The 15421-nt window shown below is 47.7% G+C and overlaps 1 protein-coding gene across 1 annotated transcript in view; it reads left to right on the forward strand.

Moving 5' to 3' along the window:
• Positions 1-7948, forward strand: part of CFAP52 (cilia and flagella associated protein 52) — a 30181-nt gene extending 22233 nt beyond the window's left edge. The window contains exons 9-14 of the mRNA XM_030534697.1: positions 2758-2906; positions 3574-3719; positions 4967-5118; positions 5579-5681; positions 5972-6083; positions 7063-7948. Coding sequence (XP_030390557.1) covers positions 2758-2906; positions 3574-3719; positions 4967-5118; positions 5579-5681; positions 5972-6083; positions 7063-7238 — 838 coding nt within the window. The 3' untranslated portion in view covers positions 7239-7948. The remainder of the gene's footprint in view (positions 1-2757; positions 2907-3573; positions 3720-4966; positions 5119-5578; positions 5682-5971; positions 6084-7062) is intronic.
• The last annotated feature ends 7473 nt before the right edge of the window (positions 7949-15421 follow it).

Consider the following 15421-nt stretch of genomic DNA (forward strand, 5'->3'; position numbering starts at 1 on the left):
GTGAAACTTGAAATTTCATGTGCCTTTCAATGTTTCTTTCCATTTACTGAGTTGAATAGGGTCTATATTTGCAGATATGGCTGCATTCCTGCTCTCTGATCCAGTGCCTAGAACAGGTTTCAGAGGGGTAGCCATGTTAGTCTGTATCAGTAAAAACAACAAGGAGTCCTTAGAGACTAACATATTTATTTGAGCATAAGCTTTCATGGGCTATAACCCACTTTATGCCTAGAACGTCATCTAATATTGACTAGCACTGCTGTCAAAACAGACTTTGGGTGTATTAACATCACTTGTAATTGTGTGTTTAACAATATGGCATGTTAAATTAAATTCAGGACTCCTGATGCATGGTGCTAACTTCACAGATGTGCCTTCTGTTCACATTCATCTCATGAACAGACAGGAAAATTTCTTTTTGCTGTGAATATTAGAATCATGACATTTCATAAAAGTGATAGCTCAGTCACTTGCTCTGCAAATGGAGGGTGGCATTTGATCCGGAGGGAGGTTTTGAGTTTTGGCATCCTACTGTTGTGACATGAAGTGCCAAGTCCTATTGAGTTACAGCAAAATGTATAGCATATAAAACAGAAATGCAAGAGGCCGTCCAACCCCTCACTTTACACCAGTGTACAGACCTGTACATCCAGGGCCGTCCCTAGCCATTTTGATGCCCTATGCAGCCCCCTAGGCCTCCGTGTGTGGGGGGGGTGGGCTTGGCCCCAGGCCTCTGTGGAGGGGGAGGGGCAGGAGCAGGCTTGGGGGACAGGGGGGAACCGCCCCCCAGCACTCACCAGCAGAGTGGGTTGGGGCCGGGTTGCTCCACTTCCTGCCACCCGGTGATTGCAGGGCGGGCCCGAGCCCGTGTTCATGGGGGGCGGGAAGAGCAGTCACTCTGCTCTGGCCGCTCCACTCTGCTCCCCTAGCTCCCAGCCTTGGGATTTGGGGGGCAATGGGGAACCGCCCCACAGCACTCACCAGCAGCGTGGCTGTGAGCTGGGGAGCAGAGCGAGCTGGGACCGGGTCACTCTTACCACCGCTGGTGAGTGCAGGCACTACCCCTGCTGCAGTCCTCGGGAGTGGGGTGGGGCTGTGGCCAGGTCACTCCACTTACCATCCTCAGGGGAAGGGCAGGGCTGGGGTGGAGCAGGAGCGGGAAGAGGTGAGGCTGAGGCAGAGCAGGAATGGGAAGAGGCGGAGGCCATGGGGAAAAGGCGGAGCAGGGGCTGGAGCAGCACACAGCTGCGTAGTGCACCAGGAAATGTGCCCCTTGGTTTTGATGATCTGGATATCCCTCTTTAGCCAAACTAGGGTGACTGCCACTAGCACGGGCCTGAGAACTCTTGTGACTTGCCCTCACTGAGGTGGAGAGCAGTTCCCTTCCCCACCCCAACAGCATCTATAAACATTAGGATCCAGCAGACTCTCAAATATAACTTCTCCCTCTTTTGGAATATAATGAGGCTTCTGACTGCTCATCAGGTAGAAGGGAAAATATGTAAATTCTTAAACACAACTAAAATCTTTATACATTATTTTCACTTTCCAGATAAATTGAGCAGGTTGTATTCTGTGAAGCTAAAAATGTGAAGGCTCATGCCTCATTGTGAGATACATTTCAGCAGACTTTTGCAGCCTTGTCTAAGTCTCCCAGCAGTGTTCCTGGCCCATTAAGGGGGGTAAGAAATGCATCCTGACAACAAAGAGCCTGTCACTGACACTTGATGTTAGTCCTGGGGAATCAACAAACCTTTCTTTTATCCAGCTCTCTTAATTTGGAAGCACTCATATTCTAACATTTCTTATAGTATCTATGTAGCCAAACTTATTGTAAAGCTTAAGGTTTCAAATTTACAGACACGTAACCCAGGAAATGAACCTGTCAGTTCTTGTATCAATATTCTCTGCATGCTGCCTATTGAGGTATACATTTAACACCCTAACTAATGAAACTGTATAGTATGCAAAATGTAGGTTGCTGTTGACAGAGAAATGTAACTTTTTCATTTCCAGACATTTAGTGTTCAGATGCACAATCTAACAGTTGTGTTGTGGTAATACAAGGCAGATCTTCAGCTAGTGTTATTGGTCAAAGCTTCATTGACTTCAGTGACAATGTACATCTGCCAATGGTCCATGTATTTAATTTTCCATTTCCTCTTTGTTTGTTTAGGTTTTTGGGGAGAGAGAAAAAGGAAAACTTCCAGCTGCAGCATTTAAGAGCTGTAAAAGTGTGTTTTATGCAAGCTATGGGTTTAAAATTCGACCATTTTGTAGATACTCAACATACGTAGCTATGAAACTACATGATTGTATTGTGCAACGAATACTTAACAAAAAACTATGCCAGTGCAAACTCCACTGTTTTTTCTATTTGTAGGGCTGGCTATGCACAACATCTGAAGTTTCATCCATCTTTTTTTTAGTATATGGGGGCCAAAAAAAGTTACATTCTATTTTAAAGCAAAAAGCCTGAAATACAACTGTGGGGCTTACTTTAAATTTTCCATAAAATCATCTCTGAGGTGAGAGCAGGCTTGGAAAGTTTCACCCCAAAAGGTTAAATTGTCAGAAAGTTAAGAGTAAAAAATGAAAATGGTCCTTCCACTTTAACTATGGTGTCCCCTACTGGGAAGGCTATGGTTGAACATTAGTAACGTCAAATAGCGAAGCAATGGAGAGGGAGTTGAGATTTAATGAGGAAACTGTTCCCCAACACTGGCCTTCAGTAGCCTGCTTCTCTGCCTTCCCCAGGGGAACCTCTGATTTGTTTGCCACCTGCTCCAAGAATGACATCAGAGTGTGGCACACCCCAGAAAACAAGGAGCTCTTACGAATCACAATCCCCAATATGACCTGCCATGCTATAGACTTCATGAGGGACGGAAAGAGTATTATTTCAGGTAATGATTGGCAAGCTCTGTGTTTAGATTCAGCCTCAAATTGCTGCCCGCTTTTAAAGAAGTAGTCTCTAAAAGAATGGGGGAGGAGCAAAACCTGGAATTGTTTCAGCTAATTACAGTGACCAAAAGGTTTCTGTTTATGGTCAGCCCGGTAAACCCTGCTCCACAGTTGCCAGTCCCCGGGCACCACGGAAATGGTGTGTGAGGAGGGCAGGATTTGGGGGGCATACATAGAGGGTGTAAACCCTGGCACATTATGGCGTCCAGGTTCACGTTCCCATCACCTTGTCATGGGTTGGGGCTGAGGTAGGGCAGGGGTGTGGTGAATCTTTACATATATCCCCTAGCCATTGCCTTCTGCTGCATGGTAGCAGTGGAGCTACAGCAGTCCCCCTGTTGAGAGTGCCCGTGCTCACCTCCATCATCACCAAAACATTCTTCCCTAAAGTGAGTGAAATCTTCCCCTGCTGGCTGGGACTATGGCTCTGTGTTCATAGACTCGGCATAGACTCATAGACATGCTGATAGCTAATAGGGACATCAGTGTGAAGGAGCTTTTATTGTTTTGTTTTTTTTTAAAAAGGGGAGATCAGGGAGGGGCATAGGGAGGAGAATAATAATATAAAGGAAGTGACCTTCTGGGTGATCTGTTTCCATATTGCATCAGCTTGGAATGATGGGAAGATCCGTGCCTTCACACCAGAGACTGGCCGACTCATGTATGTGATTGACCATGCCCATAGCATGGGCGTGACAGCCATCGCTGCAACAAGTGATTGTAAAAGGATCATCAGTGGAGGAGGTGAAGGGCAGGTAATATGCCCTAAAATCTCTCAGGGCTGACTTGTGCTGTTGCCATTCTAACTTGTAACCACCTAGGCTGAACCTGAGTATCATCTTTGCTTGGCTCACTTAGGCACAAAACTCAGTTCCAAAATATTAGTGTCTGCTGGAAATAAAACTTCCCACTTGCTCATAGTGTGACCTGGAGCCGTACCCTCTGATTACTCCTGGCATGCCAGCCGTAGCAAATCCTTCCAATGCTGAACATGCCTCTTCATCCCATTTGTCAGTCTGTCTGTCACCTATATTTGGTTCATCTGCACCAGTCATTGTTTGCAAGCCTGTCTTGAATACAGATTTTCCTTCTAACCCAGCTTTGCTTGTCCCAGTCCTCATCTGCTTAACATGTTCAGATTGACCTGCGCAGTGCAGGTTGGTTTCGTCCTCCTTTTCTTTCTCCCAACTCCAAAGCCCAGGGCAAAAAGTCCCGTTTATGTGACTCCTCAAGCTGTAGGTAACATTCTACATTCCTGGGACTCTTATTGGATGCATTGTTTTTGTAGCCGTGTTGATCCCAGGATATTAGGGAGACAAGGTTGGGGAGGTAGTATCTTGGGATTCTTACTGCCTGTCTAAGTTGCAGAGTCAAACAGGTGAGGTCGCTGTGTTTCGTGGTAGAAGAATGGTTCTCCCATTGAAATGCAGTCGAAAGAATAGGTATAGTCTGACTTGTAATAGAAGAGATTATTTCTAGTGGTATGTTTTCACAATAGGAATATTGCCTGGAGTTCTGAAAGCAGCGGAAGTCAAGGTTATAATTATAATCTATTATTAGCTCTGCAACCTAGGCTGGCAACAAGAGTGACCAAAGCTGTGTTAGAAGGAAAATCTGTACTCAAGACAGGACCTGATCCTGCATCCTTTTATCTGTACATTTTTCATCTCTGTTGTGGCTCCATGAGTGGTGAACTTGACTTTAAATCTACATTTTAATTCTATTAATGCCAAATCCTTGTGAAAGTGAAGTAGACCAGAGTTTAGCCATAGACCTCAATGGGAGCAGGATTTGGTCCTTAATTCAGAGATCTGTATTTCTACCCTCACTCATCCCCAGAGAAATGGAAGCAGTGTAAGAAATGCAGCATCTCACTCAGCAACATGTTCTGGAGATGCCATTAAATGCTGCAGGAGAAACCCTGAGCTCAGGAATCCCTTTTGGTTCCACTTTAGCTCAGTAAGGAGCATGCATTACAAAGGTGTTTGTGGCTGGTTTGCAGGTGAGGGTGTGGGAAATTGGTCAGAACACTCGCAAATTGGAGGAAGTTCTGAAGGAGCACATATCCGCTGTGTCTTGCATCAAGATTAAGAAGAACAATCGGGAGTGTGTCACAGCCAGCATCGATGGAACGTGCATCATCTGGGATATTGTGTAAGGAGATCATTCCTCCTCGGCAATACAGCGCTTTTCAGCTATGCCATGACTCTGACCTTGCCAGTTTTGGGGCATGGGGTGTGCTTGTAAAGCTCTTGGCAGAGCCACCCCACACACAGGATGCCCTGGGCAGCCAAGGTTCCCCTGAGCATGGTGTCCAGAAATGAAAGATTTTGCTACTATGATGCCAGTCCCTGTTTTATAAGGCCTTTTGTGAGGCAGCCAAGGAGACGCAGCTTGGGAGAACATACAGCATGGATAGCCTGTGGGAGGGTGTCCCCTGATCAAATGAGTTCCACATTATCTGTACCTCATGAAACCCTATCCGCAGACCAGTATGTGATGGAGTGTTACCTGGGAGAGATGCCTCACACCTGCAGTAGGTAAAGCTGTCTTAGGAAGAGAGAGATGAGTTTTGATAAACTCTGACTCAGACTGCTTTGGGGGTATTTTTCAGACGTTTTATGAGGAATCAGATGATCCTGGCCAACACCTTGTTCCAGTGTGTGTGTTACCATCCAGAGGAGTACCAGATTATCACCAGTGGAACAGACAGAAAGGTAAGCACAACTTCAGGAAGCCAGCTTGAAGTAGCTCAGAACCTCAAGGGGCAGGACAGCAAGTCTTGTCACTGTCAGGGATTTCAGCTTCCAATCCAGTCATGCCAGGCCCTTATCAAGCCCAGCTTTCCCATGATAGAAAGGCGATAGTTATATGGGAGAGAATTGGGCACTTCAGTAATTTATGATTTAGGTTCATCACAGTCCAGGTTAACGCTATCTCCAGAAGCAATGGAAATCTTCACACCAGTGCTGTACAAGTGATCTCTCATTTCTGATCTTGTTTCTAGATTGGATACTGGGAAGTATTTGATGGTTCTGCAATCAGAAATTTGGAAGGCTCCCTGACTGGCTCCATCAATGGGATGGATATTACATCAGACGGGACTTACTTTGTTACAGGCAAGTAGGATCGGAGGCGGGGAGAACAATATAAAAGAACCCTCAGGGAAGCAGAGGAAAAGTCAGCACCAGGAGAGGCAAAAAAATAATGCAAAGGACCTCAGAGGGTTAGGAAAGTGGGCAAGAAAGAACATAATGAGATCCTGCAAATATGTCAAGAGGAAAAGAAAAGGAATCACTGAAGGGAAATACTATGGGCTTGATCCTGCAACATGCTGAGCAACTTCAGCTCCCACTGAAATCATTAAGAGATGAGAGCGCTCAGCACTTCCCAGGATCAGGTCATTAAAAACCAATATGTCGTGGAGAAAGTATGGAGTTATTTTCAGCCGTGGTGAAACACCATTGAATTCAGTGGAGCTGCACTAGGGATGAGTTTGATCCTTGGTCTTTCATGGCTTGTGGGAGCATCCATTCTCCAGAATCCAGGAAATCTCTCTGGTAATGTGGGAGTCCCTCTGGAGAGTTAAAAGTGGAGGGTGACCCAGGCTGGTTCTACAGCTGCCTGAATTAAGCACTGGTGTATTCATCCCTAGCCATTCTCACACATCCTCTGGGCCTGACACTGGAGTGGCATGTGGGAGCCATGTGATTGGACAGGCATACGGTGAAAGCTGCAGTTTATGTACTGGGACCAGCTCCCTTAAGTTAACCTGTTAAATCAGCATTGAGAGGAAATTCTCACTAAAGATTTGTAGTTTTGCTGGGTGGCTGTCTCTCTGAATATAGCTTATCAGGTTCAGTCAGTGGAGGAGCCCATGCCAAGCACTGTGCTGATCCCAGACACATTGAATCACTGGTTCTAGTGGGGAAAAAAGTCCTTTGCAACCACAATGCGCAGGACCTTGTATCGCACCCTTTTCCCATCCCAAAGCCAGGACATTCCTCTGCCTTTTCACCATGAACAAAAAGCGAGTGGCTCTTTCAGAAGCCCCTGGGACTCCGTGTAACCATCTGTCCTCCCTTGTGTCCCACACAGGCGGTGATGATCACCTGGTGAAGGTATGGGACTATAACGAGGGTGAGGTGACTCACGTCGGCATGGGTCACAGTGGCAGCATCACCCGCCTCAGGATCTGTCCTGGGAACAAATACATTGTGAGCGTGAGCGCGGATGGTGCTATCCTGCGATGGAAATACCCACACTCCTCCTGATACCTGGCACAGAAGCTGTGAGGCCTATGCCAGTTCTGAAAGCTTTTGATCTTACAGTTGACACCACTTAAAAAGATGCAAACATTCCTACTAATAGAGGAATCATTTTCATATTAGCTAGTCTGAAATAACCAGGCCCTTCAGAGATCCTTTCTGGTGTCCAATAAGACTGATGGGCCTGACTTTCACAGGTGCTGAGTACTTGCAGCTCCCATTGACTCCACTAAAGTTGGGGGACTCCTTCCTGCGCAAAGTCAGGTCCAGGCAGTTCTATTAGTGCTTGTGTTCTGTTGCTATCTTCTGTCCAAATACCTTTCTACGTCTGTCTGTCTCCTTCACAATGAATCGCTTGTCCTATAAATGCGTTCTTCTGTGTTCATTTGTAATTCCTCTGGTTCTGAATAAGCAAATAGCCTTTTCCACTTCAACTCTGAAATGTAACTTACAGAGCTCCTCGAGTTAATATTTTAAAGCAAGATTTTCAAAGGTGCATGAGGATTCGGAATGCCTTATTATTTGGGGGCCCAGCTTGACACATCTCAAAGGGCCCTGATTTTCAGATATCTTCTAGAATGGTTGTCACTTGTGCTACTGTTAGATGAGGGGTTTTGGGCAGCGTGGGTGTGCGTGCACATGCTGGGGTTTTAAATCTCTAACACAGGCTCCTTTTGTACAGAAACTCACCTGCTTAAATGTCTTCTCTGCTCTTGCTGGAATCTTGTGGGATGTGATTAAGCTGCTGAGTTCTGCCTCTTCTATTTCTGCAGACTCAAGGCTTGATGTTCTGCAGCGATAGCCACACTAGCAGGTTTTACCAGCTGTGCAGCAGTGTTCATCATGTCTTGTAGGACAGGATCAAACCTCTGGAATGTCAAAAGCTGGAAAGGAAGGAATCTAAACATGTGTGCTGCCGCAATGCAAATTGAAACAAAACCCAGTGAATATACTGCTGAGCTGGCAGGCCTGGAGCCTGAAGGTCCTGTCCTTCCCTCCAGGGCATTAACAGTGTAAGCAGTAGCAGCGAGGGCTTCCCTGTGCTGCCTTATAATGGGTATCAACTCTGGAGAGGTGATGGCAGTTCAGCCTATTAAATGTTTGGCCTCGTCTTGTCATGTAAGGAGAATGCTTAGGGCCATTTGGGGTGAGCATTTTGTCATGTGGACACCTGTCCAACAGGCATTGTGGAGAGACCCATTTGCCTCATTTCACAGAGCCACCCACTATCCATCAGAAGCTCCCAGCCCTCTAATGTTGGGTGGGGTGGAATTCAGCTAGCAAACCAGGAGCACAAGGCCCGTCTCCCTGTAGCTGTTCCTGTGCCTAGAGTATGGAGCTAGAACATTGCACTCCTACATTACCTCACACCTCAGGCTCTCAGGGCATATGCACTGCCCAAGCACTAGCTGACTCTCAGCACCCCAGGAGGTAGCCCCATTTACAGAGGCAGGAGAGAGAGGTATAGCATGGGGAAGTGATTTGGCTAGGGTCACGTGCTGAGTCAGTGGAGAAGTGCCGATTAGCCCCCAAGGAAGTAGGTTTCTGGGTCTAGACGTGCTTTAACTGCTAGACTCTGTTTCCTACTATTTACAGAATGCAAGTAAAGCAAGGCTGCTCAGTGCCAGTCTCTTTAACCAGTGATTGCCTGAACTGAAAGTTGGGAGCGCAGTGCACCGTCTACGCCTAACCGGCACTGTGATGCTGCACCTGTTTAACTAAACTGGTGCAGCAGTGTTTTGTGAGGATACTCTTATATTGGCTTAGCTCGCCCCGTTAAAAAACCGTCTTTAAACCAGTGTAGAGGGGCCATACACAAAGCTGCACTGGTTTAAATACCTCGGTGCAACATCACACCTTTGTGACTCTGACTGTAGATGAGCCTTAAGGGTTGTGCCCTCCATGCTGTAGTTCCTAGGTGCTAGCTCCAGTCCAGTTATTTAGACTCTGGTATTGTACCTAGCTAGGTGAACTCTGAGTTCGTGGAAAAAATGGAGCCCCCATGGGTGAGCTAGGCCTTAGCAGACTCACCTAGTTTTCAAGCTGTGCTCCAGTACAGCTCAGCAGCCCTGCTTCCTCCAGCGCAGCCCTGCTCCTCCCAGCGCATCTCATGATGCTCTTAAGTGCAGTGTGCCCCCCGCCATCATGTCCAGCTGTCCCAGGAGAGCCACTTGCATTTTACAAATTGATCTGACCTACATGAATAACTCAGAGCAGTCAACATGCAGAGCAAGCCCTTTGCAATTCCTCCACCAGGAGTCAGGTTGTGTTTGGGAAACCTGATCTGCAGTCACAAATCCCTCCATTATGTATTTGCCTGGCAGCAGGCAGATTGTACTTCATGATCTAAATGTATTCATTACGCTATCGTTAGTCATGAGGAACACTGCGGTTAATAATGGAGATCTATAACACTCTTATATAAGCATCCCATTATAATTCAGCCATTATGAATGTGCTGTTACCATAACGTGCTGTGGCATTTCTGTGCCCCTCTACTCACTGAGATAAAGGGAGCTAATGTTTCCCCAGTCACATCAACAGAAGCAAAAAGGTGTCTGTGAACAGAACTGCCGCTGCATGCATATGCCATCCCTCCCTTACAACCACTTCCTATTTGCCAGGTTCACATATGCTTTCTGGTTAGCAAGGTAATTGCTTTTGCTATCATCAGCAGGAAACAAGGTTTTGGGTGGTGCAGGAATAGCATGGTGCTGTGAGCCTGATTCTCACACTAAGGCCCCCCTTACGCTGCTCTGGCAGTGTGAAGGGGCCTTACAGTGGGTGTAAATTTCAGCCCCTTTGCACTGCGTAAAGGGACTTCAGGCCCAATGTGGCAATTGTGGATTATTTTAATAATAGCTAGAAAAGCCAACAGTGGCACTCTGGCAGTCTGACTCTCTCTGGAGTTAAATAACTGTCCTGGAGGTTATGGTGATGGCCTAGAAGGCAAGAGACCTGGATTCAGTTCCCAGTGCTGCCAGTGACACACAGTGTGATACTGGGTAAGTCACTGGTTTACTCCAGCTGAACCTGGTCCTGAATCTCTGCCTCTGTTTCTCCATCTGTCAATGAGGATAAATACTCACTTGCAGAGGCACAGGCCTGGGAGAGCATTGAAGGGAAGCTTGTTTTTTAAAGTCTAGTATAGTTCATTCAGGAGCTTGGATCAGAGATGTGCTTTACAGAGAATTCATAGATTCCAGGGCCAGAAGGAACCACTGTGATCATCTAGTCTGACCTGTGCAACGCAGGCCAGAGACCGGCCCCGAAAAAATTCTTAGAGCAGAGCTTTCAGAAGGCAAGTGATTGTTACTGAATTGTCCTGTCCCTAATGTGAATGCTTCTGAATATGGATTTTTAACGGACTTCCCGGCTGCTGCCTCCTCTCAGTATATCCTCAGCAACCCGGGGCACCTGTCTGCGCTGAATAACAGCAGCCCCACTGATCCCAAAGGGTTTTTGCAGAATATACACTTCAGCCTCTGTTACAGTGCAGCCATTCTTGGCCTGGAGGCAAGCAGCTGTGCACAGCAGAGGGAGGAAGGGAGGACCCTAATCTGATGCCTCAGGCCATGATATTCTGAGGCCTGCCCAGCAGTCACTGGGGGGCTGGTCTCTGGTGCGACTTCAATGGTTCTTGATAGAAAGGTGGTGACAGGCTTTAGTGTCAATTGTTAGAAGATGCAGAGTAAGAGCAAATACACTGGAAGCCCCAGGGTTAAAGGACGGATTTGAGAGTCTGCAATTAATGAAAAGGCTAGGCAATGAGACGCATCTTGCCATGCATGTAACTAGGGCATGCTCACCTTGCAGGCATTTCCCACAGGAGCAGATTGCAGCGGCAAGAACCTGCAAATGCAGGTCCGGTTTGTACATTGCTGAGTGGGTCCCTGGTCCCTGCATCTAGAATCACCCCTGGAGAAGCTGGATATAACTTAATGTCTCCATAGAGTAGAGAGGACCTAGACAGTTTGCAAGCTTTTTGTTTAAAAGACTCTAGTCAGTACCGAGTTTACAATGGCACCGTGGAGCCAGGTCCACACTGGGAAGGGAGCAGGGCCCATTACAACCCCAGGCAGTCCAGCACCCAGGCCTTGCTGTGTGAGTGGCTCCCAGCCAGCAGGTCCCACTCACCTCTAGGGGGCTAACTACCCAGCAACTGGGCTCCACCATACAGGTTGAACAGGGCTGCTGGCCGTGGGGGTGGGTGGACTCATAGACTCATAGACTCATAGACTAATAGGTCAGAAGGGACCAATCTGATCATCTAGTCTGACCTCCTGCACAAGGCAGGCCACAGAACCCCACCCATCCAATTTTATAACAACCCCTATCCCAGGACTCTTGGGGGTCGCATCCCAGGAGTCTGCTCAGCTCCAGCTCCAAGCAGTCTCTGCTGCCTGCCACCTGTGGGGCCCACCTCCCTTCCCAGGGCCAAGCCGCCTGGGCACGGTGCAGAAGCCGGGCAGATCTCAGCCAGTGTGGGGCAAGGATGGCAGCAAAGGGGGCTCAGCTGGGCCCCACCAGGCAAGTGGGTCTTGAGGGAGCTGGGCCCAGGCAGGCCCCACTCCTGCTCTGATCTGGCTGATCTCACTGCTCTCAAGAGGCCAGAGTGATTCACCACCACCACCACCACCGACGCAGACTGGCACCAGCCATGCTGCTGGCTCAGCCCAGCGGAAACGGTCAGCCCCCAGCGCGGCCGGTGAGTGCAGCTGAGGGGCAGGGCATGGGGAGTGGGTCTCTGGGGGGGCCTCTGAGGGGAGTGCAGAGTAGTGAGAGGGCGGGGGACAATGGGGAGTGAGGAAGGTTTGTGTGTTTTGGGGTGCTGGACATAGAGAGGTATGGGAGGTCTGTGTGTTGGGGCACTGAGCACTGGGGGTCTGTGTGGGGCGCTGTGCAGTTGTGGTGGTGGGGCTGTGAGCAGAGGGGTGCTGGGCAATGGGGGGGGGGCCTGGGCCTGCCCCTGCCCCTGAGGGGAAGAGGTGCACTGGCAGTGCAAGGTGGGGCAGGCTAGTGTGCCAGTTTCTAAACAGTGCCCCCATCCGGCTCCTTGCTCCGGGAACCACTCCCCTGGCACTATGGCCCATTGCCCCCTTGGAGGCCCAGAAAAGGTTAATCCAGCCCTCAGTCCAGTACAGCAAGTTGCATGGAACTCCTTTGCCTCCTTCAGCCGTATGAAGGGTTGAGTTAACCCTGCCAGGATCCAGGGAGTCTGCGTATTTCAAACCTGATGCCTAGACTATGAGCCTGTCCCCTCTGGCAAGAGTGTTTTTCATGCACAGTCAAGATATTCATGTTCCACTCAACACGTTGCTCAAAATGTCATTTTCCTGATGAAAAATTCCCAGACCTGGTGCATTAGAGAAACTGCTGCGAACTAATAAATTAAGGCAGAGATGTTTCTAATGCACAAGCCAGATTCCCATGCTGCAGTGTGTGTGTGAACGAAGATCAGGCCAGCAGCGCTGTTTGATTTTGAACAGCTGCCGAACAGCTCTGACTGTCTAGTTGGAGGAGTGTAACGATTGGCTCTCCTTGGTGTTCAGTACAGCGTACTGAGACTTAACAATGTGAAAGCAGAATTCCTTTAGGGACACTGCAGTGGACCGGCTTCAAATCTAGCCTGGATCTAGGGTTGCCAATTTTGTTGGATATATTCCTGGAGGTTTCATCACATGACATAATCTTTAATTGAAGGTTAATCTTTAATTCCAGGAGGCTCCAGGACAATCCCAGAGGGCTGGCAACCCTACCTATATTCAGCATCTGACTGCTTCCTGGTGCTGGGCATTAGCCAATGAAAACTACTAGCAAACTCAGCCTAAAGTCCCATTCAGCCTGACCCCAGAAAGGAAGGATTGTCCAGTGATTAGGCACTAGTTTAGGATTTGGGAGGCCTGGATTCAATTCCTTGCTCCACCACAAACTCTGTGACCTTGGGCAAGTCACTTAGCCTCTCCATGCCTCAGTTTCCCATCTGTAAGTTGGGATAAAAGCACTGCCCTATTGCCTGGGTTGAGAATGTTGAAGCTTGTGAGGTCCTGAGTGATGCCATAATGGTGGCTATAGAACTGCTCTAGATAGACATGGTTTAAGGACAAGCCCAGGAGGGAGAAAATTCCTTTGGTCTCTCTTATGGCCTTGAGCATCCTTCTCATTTCCCCACGAGCCTGCTCTCCCAGCATCCTGTCTCCAGCAGTGGAGAGCTGGACAGGGTTCCCAGAAATACTAGTCCTTGAGTCAGCCAGAAGGAGTCACTAGAGAGGGGCACAGAGCAATCTACACCCTGATCATGCTCTCGGCCTGGCTGGCTTAGAATCAAACATACAGCCCCGAGCCCCATTTTTATTTTGAATCATTTGTTGCTCATGGCTGCTGAGTAGGCGCTTTTCCGTAGGAAAAGTTCATGCTATTAAAGGGGAGAAATGAACAGCCTGGCAACACATCCCAGTCCCACTACCAAGAGCAGCCCGTAACCCCTCCTTGAATCCAGCAGCTCTCCTTTCTGTGGCAACTCCAGCAAATTTGATTTTAAAAAGCACTCTCTGCATCTCAGAATGAGTAATTAGGCTTACGCAGCCCAGCAAAGCCTTTGGTGCATGTCTAGCCTATGTATCACAAGCCAATGACAGAAATGTAATAGAACGTGTTTGTTCCGTCATACCAAATTACCGCTGATACTGGCTGGCAGCAGGTGAATGATTGACTTGTGTTCCTATTTAGTGTGGCCACTAGAGGGCAGTCGAGTGCGTTCCTAGCCCACCTGCAAAAGTTTAGGTCCTAGATTACATAAACAGACATAGAATGTAATGTAACTTGCATTGCAAAACCCCATTTTACTGTGGAAAATCCAGATGAATGACATGCCTGAAGCATAAGATTGGTTGCCACTTCAGTCTTTCCGATGGATAGGACCCCACATGGACCAGGCCTGGCCAGATGCATGCCATGTTTATGAGGCTGTTGATCAAGTCTTTAAAGTGGGGTGTTAAAAGATTGCTCCATCCCCTCTCACTCCTGATGTAAATGGATCAGAGCTTCCCCTGGCCTGCGCTTTGCCCTCTGCTGCCTCAACATCTCTAGCATGGATCACAGCCTCTTAATTCGGAGGAGATAATGGGCAAAAATAAGCTGAGAGATGCGTGCTCTGTGAAGCAGTGCAGCCAAGAGCCATACATATTCATTAAAAACAAAGCAAAATTGCTGCAAACAACGTGCATAAGTTACTGCAGCTCAGGGGCAACAGTAAGTTATCTGCTGACCTTTCCTGTTCAAAGCCAGTGGAGCATATCCGTTGCTGTTCATCAGCATGATATGAGATCACTAGTCAAGCAGCCTTTACCTGCCTCCATGCTATTCATACAGACACTTATTCCGAGACAGGCAGGATGGACCCATTTTTAATACAGGCACTAAATAACTGAGCTGGCGATCTATAATTTCATTAGGATAAAGAAGTTTAATAGGAAGGAGGCTGGTGCAGGGTAGAGCTCCCTCTTTCTCTCTTGAATAATAAAAATTGGGCTTTAAAAAAAATTGTTTTGGCAGTTCCCCCACCCCTTTCTCTCCCCCTCACCCCATACTGATACGATCATATTCTTAGCCCTCATTTCTCAGCAGGTCAGTACCAGAAATTTCCTTGCCATCATACAGATATTAGATTCATGCTACTATTTAATTCTTCCTTGTCTTATTTAAAAGGGATATTTTGACTTAAGTGTGTTGGATAGAGGCTTAAATTGCACTTGCATACACACCAATAATGCTTACCACATACTTAGTGCCTTGCACCTTCAAAGCATTGTGCAAAGATTAGCTAGCTAATCTGCACAGCACTCCTGGAGCTAGGTAAGTAAGTAGAGATACACAGAGGTTAAATCCTTCTCAGCTGAGCCTCATTCCAAACACCTTTGCTGATCTTATTCCACATTCTCCTGTATGTTGAATGAGAAATCCTACTCATCATTCTTACCTACACACGAACAGTGCCATTAGACTGCATTTCCACTAAGCTACACACATAGGGCTTGGCTACACTCACACTTTACAGCGCTGCAACTGGGGTGTGAAAAAACACCCCCGAGCTCTGCAAGATACAGCGCTGTAAAGCGTCAGTGTAATCAGGGCAGCAGCTACACCCATAAGGGATGTGGTTTACATGCAGCGCTGGGAGAGCTCTCTCC

Source organism: Gopherus evgoodei, chromosome 15 (assembly GCF_007399415.2).
Source record: "Gopherus evgoodei ecotype Sinaloan lineage chromosome 15, rGopEvg1_v1.p, whole genome shotgun sequence".
Lineage (NCBI taxonomy): Eukaryota > Metazoa > Chordata > Testudines > Testudinidae > Gopherus > Gopherus evgoodei.